The sequence below is a fragment of the Pelecanus crispus genome, chromosome 5 (assembly GCF_030463565.1).
Source record: "Pelecanus crispus isolate bPelCri1 chromosome 5, bPelCri1.pri, whole genome shotgun sequence".
In the NCBI taxonomy this organism is placed as follows: domain Eukaryota; kingdom Metazoa; phylum Chordata; class Aves; order Pelecaniformes; family Pelecanidae; genus Pelecanus; species Pelecanus crispus.
Window position 1 is genome coordinate 23427116 of NC_134647.1, and position 19718 is coordinate 23446833.

Consider the following 19718-nt stretch of genomic DNA (forward strand, 5'->3'; position numbering starts at 1 on the left):
TCCTGAAAAGGGACCTCCAGTGCCTAGAGATAGAGATAAATCATACTGCGAAGACACTGAACCATGAAATGATTCTGTTAACATGTCATCTGTCTAGAATATATTTTCAAATCTCTAACAGAAGGGTCTAAATTATGAAGGGAAGGTGGCCTAGCAAAGTTGGTAATTTGGGAGTTGATACTTTTAACCTCTTCCATCTGCTGCCACTACTTAGGTGTGTCTGTTTTGGCAAAATATTACAAAGTAAAAGATTCTCAAATACCGTTATACCTAAGCTTTTTAAAGTAAAATAGGTCCATAAATTCTTCAAATGATGTTATCTTGTGAGAAATGTTACATCATATCAGTACTATCTCTTAAGGTAGCAGTGATTTGGAATTTTGAAAAGAAAAGTAATGGCTGTGAAAAGTAGTGTGGCAAAGAGGAGATAAAGATTGTAAATTGTAGTCTGGAAAGAGTGGGTGTATATACTGGTGTGAAGTGAGGATTTCAGATCATGTTGCAAAGATCCTGTGTTTCAATATCTGTCTCTTTACAATCCTGTTTACAGGGAAGTGGTAAATTAAGAGCAATTTTCTAGGTTACATTGACAGCTGACACTAACAGAAACTGAACCAAATTCTCCTCTCATGTCTGTGTCAGTCAAGCGTTGCTCTTCTGAAAGCAGTAGAAGGCACCTGTTTTAAAACTGATTGGTGATAAGAAATGATTTTTAAATTTTCTAACCCACGAAAACTGAGAATTAAATGAAATTTCATTTAAAAATATTATGCTTCATTAATTCATGTTAAATAGGCAGGAGTGGGATGGAGTTGAGCTTGTGAGTACTCACTGAATGGTGTAGTTCTTCACCTGTCTTGTACTGTGTTGAGACCTAAAGCTCTTGGGAGTGCTTATTAGTCTGAATTTAGTGATGCTTGACTGCTTCAGGAGCTGACCTGTCTCTAGCAGAACCAAACCTGGTGTCTCCACCTCCTACCTCATCACAACTTCAGTTTCCCAGTAGTTTCCAGGTAGGCAGTATAATTGTCTTTGTACTTTCTGTGCAAACACACACTTCATTGGTAATGGTCTCTGAAGAAGTTCTTTAAGAGTACTCAGTTATTGTCATTTTTAAGGTATGATCATGTCAAGAGGGAGAATAGACTTGTTTCACTTCAATAGATAGCATGACTGTGGGCCAGTCATAGGAGGTAGAGGAGCCAAAATATTTGCACCTTCACTTTGCTTTGTTGTATACAGTGTGGAACACCTGGTGTACTACAGGTAGTCTTATCCATCTGAACAGGTAAGAACTGTTGTGGGGACATTATTTTTTGGAGGTGACATTTAAATATTAACATTTTCTAATGTAGCCTTTCATATTGCAGCTGGCTTTACCAACTTTTTTGTAATTTTGCCATCTGCATTGGTGCTGACATGGTACTGATACATCATGTAGCATACACTTCTACTGCTGTTGCTTGGACCAGTAAAGAAATACAAGTATGCGTTGTAGGACAGTAAAGCTTAGAGTTGATTTTTTTGTGTGAAACAAAAGCCAAAAGAATTAATAGAATTGTAGCTATTTAAAATGAAGCATTTAAAGTAATTAAAGGAACATGCTTAATATTGTCTCACAATGAATAATTTGGCAGCAGGTATACGAGTTTCAGAGCACAGTATTGTTTATTTCTTAATGGGAGTGTGAAATGCAGTTACAGTAATGTGACTAAACTACTTCAAAAGACCAGATTCTGCCTATGGTTATAGGTAGGGCGTCGTGATAGCCATAAAAGATAGGTATATTTGTCTGAGGAATGATTTGACTTTTACATGTTATTTTATTATCTGATACGTTGGACTTTGATTACTTTGTGAATGCATTTTTATAGAAAATCCCAAATACTAAAAATGTAAGGTGACGCACTACGTCTAAGATTACTTCTGTGGAAATATCTAATGAGCAGAAATACAAGGTCCTCAGGATCCTCCTTGGTTGGAATATGAATAGCAAAGCAATTCAAGAATAGAGTCTATCCGTAGGTGGAAAAGAATACAGATCTGTGAATGAGGATTGGGAAGACGGCTACTAGTTCTTCAGCGGGTTACAGACTCCTCATATAATCTTGAACAGGTCAAATATGACTAGATTTTCAAAATTATTTAGGTCCCCAAATATGCTGTTAGGTAGCTAGTGGAATTTCTGAGAAGCACTTCTGTGTTTTATTTCTGTTAAAATTCTTTTAATATCCATTCTTTGTTTGATTTTTCCAAAGAGTTCAGGATCACTGATTTCACAGAAAGTGAACCATTGATGTGTTTTTGAAAATGTCAGTAAGTGTGTGTGTTTGGCTATATCTTCTTCCACAGAATGGCTGATGTTGGAAGGGACCTCTGGATGTCATCCTGTCCAACCCTCCTGCTCAAGCTGGGTCACCTGTAGCAAGCTGCCCAGGACCACGTCCAGATGGCTTTTGAGTATCTCCAAGGATGGAGACTCCACAGCCTCTCTGGACAACCTGTGCCAGTTGCTCGGTCACCCTCACAGTGAAAAAGTATTTCCTGATGTTCAGGGCAGAACCTCCTGTGTTTCAGTGTGTGCCCATTGCCTCTTGCCCAGTCACTGGGAACCACTGAAAAGAGCCTGGCTCAGTATTCTTTACACTCTCCCTTCATATATTTATATATATTGATAATATCTGTCCTGAGCTTTCTCTTCTCTCTGCTAAACAGTCCCACCTGTCTCAGCCTTTCCTCATGTGAGAAGTGCTCCAGTCCCTTAATCAGTCTTAGTGACCCTTTGCTGGACTGCCTCCAGTAGCTTTGTATCTCTCTGGTACTGGGGAGTCCAGAACTGGACACGGAACTCCAGGCGTGGCCTCACCAGCGCTGAGTAGAGGGGAAGGATCACCTTCCTCAACCTGCTGGCAATGCCTCTCCTATTGCAGCCCCAGGATACCATTAGTCTTTTTTACCGCAAGGCCACATTGCTGGCTCATGTTCAACTTGGCGTCCACCAGGACCCCCAGGTCCTTTTGTGCAAAGCTGTTTTCCAGTTGGTCAGCCCCCAGCATATACTGGTGCAGGACTTCGCACTTCCCTTTGCTGAACTTCATGAGGTTCCTGTCGGCTCATATCTCCAGCCTGTTGAGGTTCCTTCCCTCTGGATGGCAGCACAACCCTCTGGTGTATCAGCTGCTCCTCCCAGGCTGGAACATGAGCAAACTTGCTGAGGGTGCACTCTGCCCCATCATCCAGATCATTAATGAAGATGTTGAATGGGACTGGACTCAGTATTGACCCCTGAGGTACACCGCTAGTGATGGATTAATGTCCTGGCATTTTGTTTGTATGATCTGGCAAAGCATGTATTAATTCCACGGGGAAAGAGTTTTGTGCTATGAGGACAAGATATTTTAATGTTGTTACTATCCCATTGTCTCACAGTTTGCAACAGTGCCAAAACACGCTGGGGCAGGGGCTCTGCCCTTATGACAATGTATAGGAGTTATTCATTACTAATTCATTTGTAACAAGTATATGAACAGGTAAAAGTCAAATGCATCCTCAGGTTTGAATATCAGACTTAAACAGATTTGTGCCAGGGTTGAACTGAGTAATGAGTGGCTGGTAGTAGTGTTACCTTCCTTACATCATCTGTGTCTAAAAAGCAGAGAGCTGTTTGTGTCTAAGACCATACCAAATAATGGATAACTAGTCTTTCAAGTCTGGCAGTAGATCTAAAAAGTGGAGTGTTTGCAGTTAGCAGCCATATCATAGCAAAATGGGGCCTGTTCCCCATTACCTTATGACATTTTAATGTATTTAAGAAAGCAGTAAAATATTATAAATATTTTTGTATACTACATAAGGCAGTAGAGAATCAGCCCTAAAATTAAATCATCTTGGTGCAATTTCCTTCCTCTCTTTCCTTAGCTATTCAGTTATCCCATAACTTATATCCAATATAAGTTATATATCCAATATATCACATAACTGTTTCTCATTGATTTTTGCCTTTCTATTCCTTTTCATAAGTTGTATACTGATAGAATTTGATTTTGCAGATGCATTCTTTGTCCAGATGTATTCATAGCCTAATTTCAGCAAGTAATTCATGCACTGTGGCTTGTTGTTGAATAGTCTGTTGTAAGCTTTTACTGTTTCAGCTGTTAGGGGAGACTTTGCCTGCATAGTATGTTGCTGGTTTTTGATTCGTTAAGAGTCTCTCCTCCAACTGGCTTTCTCGTGAATACATGCAATTGCAAATAGAAGGGTATTGTTTTATATGTATGTTCTTCGGTGCTTATTTAAAACAGACTGTTTCAGCAAACACTCCTCCAGTATATTTGTTGCTCACAATATTCGTGGGAATTACACACAGAAGAGCTAAAATGTATGCAGCTGAAATGAATTAATCGAGAAACTCGAATAATTATGAAAATAAACATGCTCAGCGCTCAGCCATTTTCTGAGCAAACAAAAAAGAATCACCTCTGATATTCTGTTTTATTCTCTGTGCTGCAGTCTAACCCTCTCTGAGCTCTAGGTAGAAGCTGAGATGTCTGACAGATGTTTCTAGTGATTCCATATGCAGTTCATTTCATGCATTAAACGCACATAAACTGTTTAGTCAACCAGTTTCTAAAGTAAATTATTACTTTTCAAAATCCATTGCATAAGTAATAACAGACTGCTAAGATACAGTAAGTGCTATTTTGTTTTGCTCTAGTGGAAAATTTTGTGCTGACAAGGTCAAGCCCTGCAGTCTGAGAGCAGTCAAGTGATGAAAGGCAGATCTAGCAGGAGGAGAGGTGGTAACTGGACATCTACTAACTGTTGTCTCCTTCAGAAGTGAGGATTTGAAATGTGGCTTAGTTAGATTTAGGGGATAGAGCTGAGCTACAAAGTCTTGCTTTTGTTATTGTAGACTAAAAATATATTGGTTTTAGTGTGTTTTCCAAACTGCTTCCTGTTTCTTGACAGAACTACAGTAGTTAACACATTGTCTGTAGCTGTCCTGAGGCAGTAATACTGTGAGGGTAGCAGAGTAATCCTTAATATGCTAGTTACTGATTTTTAAGGAGATTCATGCTACGGTGCATGGTAAACTGGAGGTTGCAATGGAGAAGATGTAGCATGGCTGAATTTTTTTAGTGTAGCAAAATACTTGTGCTCCACATTTAAAATAAGTTTGAAGATGATGGGAAAATCAGTCGGTTATAAATAGTTAACAGCCAGTTTTCCACAATTCATCCAAGAGAACAGCTTCCTTCCAGGTAGATAATTCACATGTAGTATTGCTTCGCAGTAAGACATTTAGTGTTCAGATATTTTTATATGATTGATTAATATAATTTGTTATGGAAATAGATTCTTAGGATAAAAATAATTGAGATAATCTAGGAATCAAATTGCTCAGTAAAGAACTAGGTAGCTACATTTTCAACATATAAATCTCCATCATTACCAGAGGTTGCTGAGAGGCTGCTGATGCCTTATTAGATAAGGTTTAGATAGATTACCTGCAGCACTAAACAATTTACTGAGAACAGAAAATGGGCTTCCAATACAGTCTAGAAATGAAACATCACAATTATTTGAGGTACTCTGTAACCTTGGAAACAATTGGGAGCAGTGACATCAGCAACAATTATGTGCAATTTTTGTCTTTAGTTTATCACCAAGGTAACCAGAGCAGATTTCCCTGCTTGAAATTTTAAGAATGTCTTGGTTCGGTGTTAAGTGAGCATGCATGAAGCAGACTAGGGTCTGTTAAAATTGCATTCTGCTTCCCTTTTAAAATGGTCCTTCAGGATTTAAACTGTGTAAACTCATGAGGGGTTTTTTGGTTTCCTTTTTCTTTTTCCTTTCTCTCTGAAACAGCTGCAGGCAAATGAAGTCTTAGTTACTGCATTAAATTCTCTGAATACTTGAAGGAAGGAAAATTGAATTCCTCATTGAGGTACTTTTGCTGGCCCCAAATACCAAGTATTGCAACTGCATATAGAGACTGCAAATTGCACGTTGTTGCTTTTGGGGATGGGACTCATCCATGGTTGAGGACACGTGATGTTCCCACATCTAACTTCCTTGAGGGAAGCTTTGCATTAAAGTCTGGGTTCACAAGAGACTTGCAGTCAGTGCTGCCTGAGGAGTACACTGGATGAGTGATTCGCTTAGACTTCCTGGCTATGAAACACCCTTAGTCAGCCTACCTCACCTTGTGGTTGTGCCCATCAAGAATGGCCTAGCATGATAGCCATCTTCATGCTTAATCCAGAGAGGGCTTTTTTTTCTGCAGTGGGTCTTGGGGAAGGTAATGTTTGAATTAAAGCTTTGTTGCATAGTGGAAAAACCTGTAGTCGCCTTAACTGCTCTGTGACGGGAAAGTTATGTGGGGTTGGAGCCATAATGCTGACAGGGAGGATGTTCAGACCACATAGTCTCTCATCTATGTATGACTCGATTTTAGAGAGAGGTGTTTTGTTGTGAAATAGTGATAATGCTTATCCGTCATTCATGGAGGTAAAAGGGGCGGCTGCAAAAAATTTGCTTTTTTGTTTAAGTCTGGAACACTTTCTCAGGTTAAAGCCACATCAGTTGGCAACTTAAAAAATGCATGTATAAATTTGTGTTCCTAAAATTTGTGTGTTTTACCTGTGATTTCTACTTTGTCAAACACTTCCCTTTTTTTGCATACATCTTTACCCATAGGTTGCTGCACCCGCAAAATACACACTTGTGTTCTGTTGAGTTAATGCGCATTCAGCTTATGATTTTCCAGGGCAATTAGTGTGCAGGCAACTTGCCATACTTGTGCCTTATAGATACAAGTTAGAACTTGACGTTTGAAGTAAAATAATAAAATTGTGTTCTTGTTTGGAGTGCAGTCCAGAAGAAGTGAAACTGCATTTCAAGCCATTAGCCCTGTGGGTTTCCAAAACATACTTTATAGCCTATGGTTAATGGTGGAGTTCAGTAGCGCACATCACTTATAATGAATTGAGCCAAGTAAATTAAATTAGATTTTTGCATGAAAAAAGATAATCCCTTCACATAGTTTGGTATTGCAGAGAGAATAAGGCACCTCATACATTACATGGTACCAGAGACTTTTGTGGGATGTAATTGAAAAACAGATGCCTTTCTCAGAAATAGAATGTTGCTGTTCATATTTGTAAAGTAATTAATTCACTGGCTGATAGAAGCAGAAGAAAAAGACGAACTTTTTAGATACTAGTCACATTCTAGCAAGATTGTAATTATCCTTAGGATTGTAATGAATATGCATTTGTTATTTTATTTTTGTAATACAAAGTCACCAAATGCTTATGGCCTTTGCCCTCTGAAGTAATTTCCAGAATATGCAGTGACAAGTAGTCACACTATTTGCAAACATATTTGGTGAAAAGGAGCTGTGCTTTGAAAGGTATTGATTTGCTTGTTACAGTTACCAGTTTGATTAATGTTAAAATTCTGTGCAGTATATTTAATCATTACTCATGATTAGTGCAGTAATAATGCACTAGGCTTATCTACACATTTACTATTAACAATTAGTGTCTTGTATTTCTTTCCTATCACAGGTGTAATCGTGAGTTAGAATTCATAAAAAGTTTTAAAGAAATATTTATTGGAATAGACATTGGTTATAAATCTTTATAACTACAATATTCAGGGAGTTAATAATGATTTCAGTGGGTTTATTTTATCATGATGAAAGGCCATTTAGATTACAGTTGTGTTGCATCTTCTCTCAAGAGTTCCTCCAGGAGGTGCAAGTTTTCACCACTGTTGTGAGGCCAAGGAAAACTCCCAGGCAAGACATCAAATACTACTCTTGTGCTTTTGGAACAGGAGCACTTAATGTTTTTTCCCCTGCAAAGCTTGCTTCAGTAGCTTGGGGGGACAGGGGAAAGGAACGTTTCTCCTCTTGAGAGAGTTGGTATCTGTGCTTTGGCATCCAGTACCACAGCCTCTGAGAACATTAGGAAAAAAATAGTAGTAACAGCTTTCATCTTTCTACCTGGCTGACTGAAGTGATTTGACTTTATGCAGTTTAGTTTGGTTAAATTAGACAAAATGTAACTTCTGGGTTTCTTCATTCACAGTATAGATTGTATCAGATTCCCTCTTATCAGACTGTTCACATATTAGAACAAGTGCTGGGTAAGGGTGTTCTGAATTACAGTAAGATAGCTTTATTGGGCAAGTTGATGATCTGTTGCCAGCGTGCAAACCCGTCAGACTTTTACAGGCAGCATCTGCTTGAACTGTCTGGGGAAACAAAAAGAACAGAAAACATCTTACATTGCAACAAAATCAGATATTTGGCTTGACAAAAGTGTAATTTTCTTCTATGTTTAGCCATTCTATGTGTTATTTAAAATTGAGTGCTCATGTCATGTCAACACATATATAATCACCTCTTAGTTCCTCATAATTAATTACTGAGAGGAAATTCAGGAAGGAAGGAAGAATTGTGCTCCATATTATACCCTGTATTTTTATTGATGTAAATATATTTTACGTCTCAGCTGGTTTATTTTAAAGTTTTAGTTGGGTTTTGGTTTGGGTTTTTTTTTTGTTTTGTTTTGTTGTGTTGGGTTTTTTTGTGTTTTTTTTTTTTAAATGTCATTGTTTCTTGTATTGGATATTCAAGTCTTGCAGAACCTACTACAACTTTTTAAAGACTCCACAGATGCAGATAGTGCCCACCCAACTCAAACATACAGTAAATGGTCTTTATGAGAGCAACCTTTGAGGAAAATTTAACTTCTTGGTCTATTCAGTTGGGAGGATCTCAGTAGAGCTGTGTCAGAACTCTGCACTCCAGAAAAAGCAGGGAAGACATGACTGTATAGTTTCATTGTTGTTAGGTACCAGAAAATTTCAGTCTTTCCAAAAAGGCACAAATGCATTTTTTCCCCAATTTGTTGAGGAAATAGAGTGCTTGCTTGTTGATACCACCTGACTTTATTTAGAACATAAATAGCAAATGTTTTCTGATGTTTTAAAGGTAAAACAGTGCTATGATTCAGATTCTCATTCAGTGTGTTAAAATTTACTATAGAAAAAGACAGCCAAAAGATGTTTGTGTGTCCTCAACGCTTACTACCATTGCATTCTATACATTGTTTATGGCATCGTTCTGATTGATGTCCACAAAAGATGAAATCCTTTCCCAATGGCAAAAATCTAATAATTTTCAGGGCACTCAGATTTCACCTGAAGTTTTGCTTTTTGTTTTAACAACACGCTTTACTCACAGCTGCTTCTTTATTCTAATGTATTCCTTCTGTTCATTCATCCACCACCAGCTACTTTGCAGTTTTTACCCATTCCTGGATATGCACACTATCACACGGTAGTGTGCCTTCTGTGGTAGACGTGATCTGTCTTCGAAACATACCTTTCTTAAAGGTCTGTGTTGTATTTCAGTTTCATAGATTATATCCTTCATTATTTTCTTGTTTCATCTCCCCATGCCAAATGTCAATGCTCTTGTCCACACAGAATGATTTATGTCAGGTCTTTTTTTTTTCTTCCATGTTCCATTGCTATCCTACTTTAAATATTTTAATTATCTCTCCTCTAACCGTCTTGCTTTCTCACTTCTGTCCTCTTTGGCCCTCTCTAAGTGTTTAGTGAATGGTGCTTGTGGGGTTGGGTTTGGGGTTTTTTTTTGAGAGAATACCCTATTTTTGCCTTTGGGGATTTTGGTTTGCTTGTCTTCATCTTCCTTTTTGTCTCTCATTTTTACTTTTTGCCTCTCATTTTTAATTTTTGCTCGTCTCACTTTGTTACTCCTTTTATATTTTTCCCAATCTTGGCATTTCCTTGTCTTTCCTTTTGCCAAGATTTTGCCTCCTACATTCAGAACACTCCTTTGTCCTACGTCTGTCATTTACCATTGCTCCTTTCAACTCTTCTTTTTCTCTGGGTGTGTAACTTATCCAGGAGATGCTTCTTTGCAAAGCTTACCCTAGAATATTCAACATGAGGTGTTGGTTAAATCTTGCATTAAAAAAAACCCAAACCATTCCTCTTGATTTTCACATGTTCCTTGATGTTTTAATATTTCAGCTTTGTAGGGTTTTTTTGGTCTCTCATTGCATCATTAATTGCTTTGTTACACATTACTTGCACCGTTAGCGTTTCTTGCCTAAAATTTATTTTAACTGCCTTCATCCTTTCCCAGATTCCCTAGCTTCTGTGCGTCAATATTTTTCCAAGGGTATTTTCCACAGCCTGCCCAGTTGTTTCAAGAGATGCATGAGTTTTAAGTTAGTGTCTTACAGGCTTATTGGGATACGGTCTTATTGTTATTGTCATTTAGTTCTGCATAAGAGAGGGCTTATTTGAATTGCTGTCATGGGACTTTTTTATAATTAATAAATTCTTCATGTTTATCATACTGTGTTTATTAGTCTTCACTCCAGTTATAATCTACAGGGATTCTAAGTCATACAATTTTTTTTTAAAGCAGACAAAAATTCAAGTGTTTTAAAATAAAGTTTATTGGATGGAATAGGAGAGGGAACAAATAAATTCCATTCCACGTACAGTCCTCATGCTCAGAAGGCATATTACCTTAAATGATCGTTCCTTTTTAAAAAAAATTGTACTCTTATACATCTTGTACTTTTCTTTACACTTCAGCATTTATTCAGTCCATTACTTCAGAATTTTTATAATGATCCTCCTAATGGTCCATTGGAAATATGCCACCATTAACTAAGGTATTCCCTCTATAAGTATTCCTTTCTGAACCAGACTGGTAGGGCTATCAGAACAATATCAGTTCTTACAACGCTGTGAACCAGACTAAACTGAATACAGTAAGTAAGGTTTGAGTCATAAAAAAGTACAAATAAGTAGTAATCATTGTTTCCTGTTGAAAATGCAGAGTTTAACTGCTTGTTTTTGTCAAGTGTAATGATTGAATTCCATGTTCAGTACCAGCCATATCAAGCGTATGGTAATAAACTTCTTTTATGGGGTTACTGTTAGGTTTATTTGTATTTCTGTAGAGCCTTAACTAAGAAGAGGCTCCCCTCTGTGAAATGTAAGGATAAGAAGGTGTTTTCCTCTTTGAAATTAAGAGCTAAATTAGTCAGACAAAGAAGTGAAGGTAAAGAAGCACAAGTGGCAAAACTGCTTCTGTGGTTCTGTGAAGTAAGCCCCCCTTTTCATGGGAGTAATGTAGTGAAAACATTTTACTCTTGATGGAAAGAAGGGCCCCAAAAAGCATGTCTCAGTTGGAAAATCACAGGTACCCTGTGTTGCCTTGGCTGTCCAGGACAATATGAAGCCTGTTGGCAGACTGACCGTGGTACGACAGGGCCTTTGCTGCTGTGTGTGTCCTGGGCAGACACAGGTCTCAGCAGTAGCACAGAACTGTGGGACCAGGTTCTGTGTCAGACTCCAAATTGTGTAGTTCTTCCCTTGGCAATCTTCCTCCATTTCTTAAAAGAAAGACTTTGTGGCATCCCTTTAAGTCTTCCTCTCATTGAGCCAACTTTTAGCTTTCCAAGAGTGGGTCTGCTCTGCTGGGCAGTGCCTTCAGGCAGGTGGCCTACTCAGGTCTCTTCAACTGGCTGATACACAGTGGGGGTTTGAAAGACGTACAGTACAGGACTTTCCCTTAGAAATTTACCTGTGGGATTTCCACTTTCAGATTTTAACAGCTATTTTACTTTCCCTTACAACTTTACAAGTATGTGGTGTAATTGCAGTATTTTAATATTCCAGCTACAGAAGTGTAGTGTCTAGACAACACCATATGTATTTCAGTCAGGCACGGAAGTATTACTGTCCCATCTTTATTTCTTTGGCAACTGATATTCTCCTGCTTTGCAAATTCACAGAGCAATGGTTTTAATAGAAAAGCAAAATACTACATTGCAGTTAAGATGTGAATTGGTTATAAATAAAAAACTCTACTGTTACTTCTTCTGTTTCAATTGCTGTTAATTTGCTAGTGCCTCTTTAGCTCTCTGAAACTTTTGTGGATAAATGAGGTGACAAAGCATAATTATAATTCAGTTATGCTAAATATTTGTTTTGAAGCTTGACCACTAGAATGCAAAGCTGTATGTTTTCACCTCCATCCAAAAGCATTTCTGAAATAAAATACTTGTTTCTGTCTCAGTGAAGCCAGAAACTGAAACTGGAAACTGAAGAGTAAATGACAGAAATAAATGATGCCTTGTCAAGTCCTGAAAAAGGCTAATGAAATCTTGCAGCTGCCAAACCTGACTGAAACTAGTGGCCTGTGAATTGCAGTGTTCAAGGGAAAAAGTCAAAGATAATCCAGATATTCCCAAGCAGAACACTTTGCAATACTTTTTCATTCATTTTCTTTCTGTCTGTATGAACTAAAAAATTATATAATTGAGATTTTTTTTAATACATTTTCTGAAGGTTATTATTTGACCTTCAAAATAATTTAATGTGCTTAGCACGTTATTTCTGTCCGTACTCATTACTTTAAAGGTGACTTTTCATTTATCAGATATATACCATTTTGAAACACAGGATTGTTCATGTGAAGGAGGTTTCTTAGAAGGTTTCTTTTGACAGCCTCTTTATATTCTTCCTGAAGCGCTTTTCTTTTGGCAATGCATAAAGTGAATCTTGAAAATCAAAAGGAGATTTGTGCATAATTCTGGAACTGACTACCTTTTACCATTTATTTTTGCTCATTATTATGCTGGCTGATGAAATATTCTAAGCTGGAGACTTGTGAATAAATCTTGATTTAAGTGTATTTTGAAGAGGTAGTTGATATTTTGTTCATTTGTGGATTTGCATTTGTTATGCAGCTGAGCCCGTATCTCATTGTTAATCTGCTAAGTCACCTACTTAGTGGCAGCAAAATAAATAAATAGGCACGTAAAATCACAAGCGAAAGGGGGCAAATGTGTATTTATGTGTTGTAAGACATATAGCCATCATTATCTTCTGAGAAAAAGTGAAAACAGATATCCAATTTGTATTTTACTAATCAGGACTGTGTATTACCAAAAAAAGTTTAAAAAGTGGATTGGTACCCTCAACCCTTTTAAGTAATTGGGATTCTACAGTCTCTTAGTTATATTTGTCTGTTTAACTTTCAACTCAATATAAATTTATCATATGCTGGTGGATTCAGTCCAGACTTCTGTAACTGTGTATGGTCTATGGAAAATAAAGAGCATCCATTCCAGTAAAGAACTCTGTCTCTGTAATTAAAAGATAGTAAAATACTTAATCAAGAAGAATATTTTTGCTTCAGCAATGAGGTGGTAATATCTTGTGTTCTGCTTCCTCTTAACCGATTCTTTTCCCTTGGTAGGTTTTGATCTTGGTTTAAAGCAGCATATCCTTGTTAGAATTAAGGCACTTGCACATTATTTGAATAGATATATGCCTTTGATATTCTAGAAGATAAGAAATTGAGGTTGTATGTTAACAGTTTTGAACTAGATATTTACACAAGGAAAACAGTCCTTTCAGAGAAAAGGGAGGGGGAGCGGAAAAGGAGAAACTAGAAGTGAATCAGTTGCCAGTGAGAAGGTGTCTGGAGAGTGAATTTTCCTAGGATGTACTGGACCCTTCGTTTTCATGGAATAAGGGTAATTTTGCTGGTGCCCCCTAATTGTATAGTTAGAGTAGTATGATCTGGTATTAGTCTGTTCCCTTGCCTGAGGAAGGTTTATGTAACTGTGCTGAGCCCTAAGAAGCTAAAGATGATGTAAGGAGCTACTGCCTTTTGCAGCTGTCTCATATGCTGTGATTTGGTACATACAGTCTCAACATATGGTTCATGCCTTGTAGGCTGGATAGGCGTGGGAATGCTTTGCTTATAGGTCTTGTTAGGAAGTCTTAAGGGAGATTGGTGTCCAGTATGGTCAAGAGTTGCATGATTCTAGGTGTTTTGAGGAAAGAATGTTCAATTGCCTTTGGAGCCCCCTAGATCAACTCAGTGGGCAGACAATTGCTTTACACCTGGAGCCATTTTGTCCAGATCCCATGCTTCTGACATTGCTTCCAATTTTGTTGTAGACCTTGTATTTTTTCTGACCTTCTGGTCTCTTAAGGCAATGCGCTGGTGTTTTTCCCAGCGGTGGAGGCTTCATGCAGCAGCATTCAGATTGATGACAGCTTTCCACTGACCTAAAAAGCAACTTCAAAGGCCTGCCACCATATACACAGAGGATTTTGTGCTAATTCTCCATTTCTGCAGGCACCTAAACTCTACAGTTTCTGTCTTAACCTTACAGAGCTGAATACAGTACCCTGCTTCCTGCTGAGTGGACTTTGGTGAAATATATTACTGCAAGTCAGCCAAACTTGAGTAGCCTTTAGTAGGAGACAGATGCATGGTAGAGTGTTGAATTTTTCATTCAGATCAGTGGAAACCTCTTCTTGATTTGAAAGGGCCACAAACTGAGTGCATTAGGAAATCCTCTGAGCCGTGTTGAGAATTGCCTGGTTATTTTTTGAGGATTACCCAAGATGGGGATGCTCTGGAGTAGCAGGACTTTAAACTTGTATGAGAATTTATCAGGTATTAATTAATGTCAATTATTCATGTATTTTAATAGAAACTTTTTTTTTACATAACCTTTTGTAGGGAAATCTTGTTATGCATGGTTGACTTTGTGCTTTTTCTATGGCTCTTTCACTTAGTTTTTTGAAATATGCATGAATGGTTTAATTTCATGTAAAAACTGTCTATGTATAAACCTAGGCAACTGTCAACAGAACTATTGTCTCTTCAGTCTGCTAGAAAAATAATTCACAACATGCGTGTACGGGGCTGTAATTGCCAGAGCCTGTTCATGGTGACAGGTGTTGGATGTTCATCTGCTAATTTCTCATTAAAAACAATGTGGTAGGCTGATAATGCAATTTGGTCATTGGAGGCCCTGTCTTGTTTTCTGTTTATAAAATGTATGGCTATGTTTACTGAAATAGTTTAAAAAATAGTAGTGCATTTTCAATTTTTTAACATTTGTCATAGAAGTATTTTAAGATGACAATATTTATTTTCTCATTGCCAAGAAAGATCTATTATCTGTGATCTGTAATTAGGCTTACAGCTTAATGTAAAGGACGAATGGTGCTCGCTGAGCTGCGTCATTGGCCTTATTGTGGTAAAATGGCTGATTTTGTTTTACCAGCTGTGACTTTGGAGGCAGGCTGAATGACAGGGAACACATAAAGCTCGACAGATTAAAATATTTCCAGCTCATAACTGTGTGTGTATCATTCAGAATTCAGCAGCAGTTCTTGCTTGATAAGCTTGCTAATGTCTTCAGGTTCTAAGGAACATTGTGCTTCTGTATGGAGTGCCTTGTACAGGCTCAAACCTGCAGTCCTCACTGAAGCAAAACTCCCAGTGAAAAACAGCATCAGTATGACCATGGAAAGCGCTGAATGCAAGTGTAGAAAAACTCCTCACAACAGCAATGCATCTGCCTAAGGAAATAGAGCATGTACTTCTGTGACTAATTATGAATTATAGAAAGAACTAAAGGAAAAAAGACACAAAGTTGGGAAATAAATTGTTGATTACTCATCTAGTATCAAAAGAGGACATTTTCAAAAGACAAGCCCAATTATATCCACGTTTTGCAATAATATTCGTATTTCCATCACTTGTAGTAGAAAACAAGACTGTATTGTGCTTCAGCTTCTTATATATGTGGCAAGGACACTTGAAAGGTTGCATGCAGAGCATTCTCATTTTATATAAAAAGAGTAGAATAAGTTGTGTCAGCAAGTTAACAAGAGGTAGCTTTTTAGTTTTTCTATGAATGTGTTCTGAGTACTGCAGAAACAGACAGATGTTGGTGAAATGCAGTGATGTTGGCTGATGCAAGTATACAAAAGCCATAGAACTGCATGTGTTGGATTTAATAAAGTTTGGAATCACAAATAGCCCTAGTTTGATCTTTGAGCTGAAGTGGTGAGGCAAGTGTTGCATCTCTGTGGTTTAGCAGCTGATAATGTATGTGAGTTGTTTTACCTTTTCTTTTTAATGTGATAAGAATTGCAGGATATGACTTGCAGATATCTTAATGGATTATTAATTTCAAACTGCAAAAGACTTAGTGTGCTCACAGAAAAGCTTAAAGTGAGTTACGCTTGCATATCAGGGTTTTTGTGTTATCCTAGAACTTGAGTTTGAGTCCTTACTGCAGAAAACTGCCTCTGGAGGTGCCGTGGAAGCAGTGGTGTTTTCTGCTGTCACCGTGAAACAGTTTGTGGTGTCTTAGGTAAAGTGAAGGTAGGAAGCTGACCCTCTTATGCCCCTTTCTGGAAATCCTTTATGGACATGATGCCAGAGAAGGGTGAGACAATCTTGTACTTTATAGTTAAGTAACATCTTTCATCAAGGGGAGCCAATATACTTATGCTGATGAATTAAGGTTCTGGTCATGTTTATCAGCTCAATTTTATAGATGGGGTACATGAAGCATCAATTTAGTGACTTAAGTACAGAGGACCACTAGTTCTATGGTTTTACTACAAAGGTACTAAGAATAACATAGTATCTTCTGTCAACAAATACGAAAGTATCAAGCTCAAGCAAATGACTAAATGTATTTCCTGAATGACATCTTGCTCTGCTGGTCTGTTCTTCCATGATGAAATCCCACCTGTTTCCATCATCACATGTGCAACTAATGCAGGTATCTCTGTGTCTTTTTTCAAAAAGTTCCTTGTGAGATTTTTAGTAGAGCCTCCAAACCATATGCTTTTTGTAAGCACCGTTGTTACCACTGTGGAAAGACTTTAAGAACAGTGTGAACAGAAAACACAAAACTACAAATTTCATTAATAGTAACTGAGCTTTTGAAAAAGCAAATTACTTTGCAGTGAAATTAAAAATTCCACAGCATATATTCAGTAGACAGTGCTGGTATCATTCTAAAAAGAAAGACACTGTACTTCACAGTACAATAAAATTTGGTCTTATGAGAATTCAAATTGTCAGATGAAGTACCATTCCTGCAAAATAAAGACTGAAAACATATACTAACCCCATCTGTCTGTCCCTAAAAGCTGTTTGCAGAGTTCATGCATGTGGGATGTGTGGACTGATAAACACTTTCATTCTAGAGAAAGAGGTTTTTAAAATTTACCTTTCTTTGATACAGGTTTTTTTTTTCTGTGCATATCTCTAGAAATACTTTTCTATGTTTTTTTTAATGCCTGTAAAAAATCAGATTCTGTGATGTGCATGAACACATGAGCCTGGTAGATGGAGGAGGACCCCGAAATGTTATTGACACTGAAAATAACCAATCATATTTTTTTCCTAATGATAAATTTGATAAGTGATGCACATGTCAAACATTCTGGATTTCTTCATGTCATGAAGAAGATTGTGTTCCCTGAGTCTTCTATAACAACAGAAAAAAGTAATAACATATTCATCTCAGAAAACATGTCAGCCTGCAGTGAAATTAGATGACTGCATTTGTTTTGAATAGATGCAGATGAACAAAAATGGTCCATCTATTACAAAGCCATATTGTAATTTTTTTTTTTAATTTTTTGTTTGGATTTTTGAGGGTAATTGTTAAATGGAACTACTGTTTGAATGAATATGCGTGAAAAACTCAAGACTGCTGAGCAGATCAGCAGTAATTTACGTTGTTTATGCTGTTTGCCTTTTTGTTTTCTGAGAAGTTTCCAAGCAGTGTCATGCTCTGGAATGTGGTCCTGCTATAAACGAGGTGATTCATAATACAGTCCAGAATATTAGTGAGTGTTTCTGTTGTAGAGTAAGTTTTAGCGTGATTTTTTTTTTTCTGCCAGTTCAGTAATATGTGACCCTTTGCACTGAGCCCTCAAATGCAGTGAAAGGTTTCATAAAACACAAGTTTAATCTTAGAAAGTTAAAGAGACTTCAGTACTTATCAAATCTTAAGTTGCAGAAGAAAAGTCTGGGAGATAGTATAGTATAATATGCGATTCATGAACACTTTGTGCTATAGGTTGGTCCACTTAAATTTGAGCCACTTAAAATTTGGTCCACTTAGTATGACCTATAGGCCTTGCTCTGTATGTTTATGTAATTGAACTGTAACAGTAGCAATCAGAAAGGAAAGTAATTTTATGCCAATTAACATGGAACCCATCAGAGTTTAAAAGATTATTCTTATGGAAGGCCATCTTACTATGTAATGTAAAAATACTGTCTGCTAAATGTCACTTTAAAAATAACATTCATTTTTAACAGTTTTATAGTTTACAGTGTCATCCAAACTGAATACAGATTGAAATCCAGACTGAAAATCCTACAGATTGTTAACAGTTTGGTAGTTCTTGTGATGAAAATATCCATACTTAATAAGTTTTGGTCAGTCAGTGATCTGGGGTCAAGGGCTAAAGTGGTGTGATGGCTAGGTTAATATTCCAGTTTCAGTTGATCCTTCCTGAGTCAGACTGAATTGAAAGAGAAATGTTGGAAAGCGCACTGTGAGCTATACTGACTACCAACTTCAAAGGTATTGACATAAAAGGAGAAGGACATGAAAAGAGGAGAACTGTCAGTGAATAAGCAGCAGCAAGAAAAACCCAGCAGGCATCTGAAGGGGACACATAGACATTTTGAGCATTACTTTCTTGATCATCATTTTCTCCCTAGTGGAACCAGTATCATCTGTGAAATAGTTCCAGTAAACATTAACATTTTAAACCCCCCAAACTTTGTATTTTTTCAGAAATCCTCCTCCTACTTTGCTACATCCTGAAAAATGGTGCAGAGGATTCAACCATTTCATTTCACAGTGAGTTTTATTTTCTTTTAAAAACAGCTTATTCAGTAAGGCCTGTGTGTGTCAATCTGAAAACAGAATTTGTTTTATGGAGTTGTTGCTTTTACAGGTTTTTAACTTCAGTTTTCTTTTCTTAGACCATGCTTCACTTTCTGAAAGCTATACAGCACAGTTTGATCTTGTCATGTAATTTGCTTCACAGCTTCTCTGAACTCCTTAGTTGATTTGCTTCTTGACTTTGATGGACCTGGGACAGGTTTATAAATATACCTGATTTTCTTGATGGTTTTGCAGTGGAAGTTTGTGTCAAGGAGAAAAAAGGGTTAGTGAAAATGACTGCTGATCAATTTAATATAAGAATTTGAAAGACAAGAAAGAAAATAGTTGCTTTTTCCTGCTTACTAATATTCAGTAGGTCGTATACCCAATATATGTAATTGAACACCAGTTGTACCAAGAGCGTACCATGTTATCTAGATGGTGCCAACTTTCTGGATGTGGCTGTCACTGGACTAAAATATGCTTTTGCTTTACTTTTTTCTTTTTACAGTGAAACTAAGAAATCACAATTTAGTAGTTGCTTGCTAGCATTATATTCAAAAATATTACAGCAACTTTTATGAGTGATTTTTAGGGTTCTTCAGGATTTCATTGTGACCTATTACAGCCTAAACTGTGTAACATGGGGAATAATATTACCAAACCGTTGGGAAGTTTACACTGTTCAAATAACCAAATGCTTTGAACACCGCTCCTCAGTATTGACTTTTCAAGATAGGTTTGAAAATACGCGCATCTACATTTTGAATCTGTTCTGTTCCTTAATGTATATAGTTACTTGTGGAGGAGTACAATATCCCTACCTATCAGTCATATCCATACCTATCAGTCAGTTTTGTAGTAGTGTCTTCCCATTTTAGGAGAAGTTAAAAATAGAAAGACTAATGCAAATTT

At 37.2% G+C, this 19718-nt stretch overlaps 1 protein-coding gene across 1 annotated transcript in view; it reads left to right on the top strand.

Moving 5' to 3' along the window:
* Positions 1 to 19718, top strand: part of MYO3B (myosin IIIB) — a 197646-nt gene that overhangs the window by 42447 nt on the left and 135481 nt on the right. Inside the window, exon 9 of the mRNA XM_075710689.1 lies at positions 18711 to 18776. Within this exon, the coding sequence (XP_075566804.1) occupies positions 18711 to 18776 (66 nt within the window). The remainder of the gene's footprint in view (positions 1 to 18710; positions 18777 to 19718) is intronic.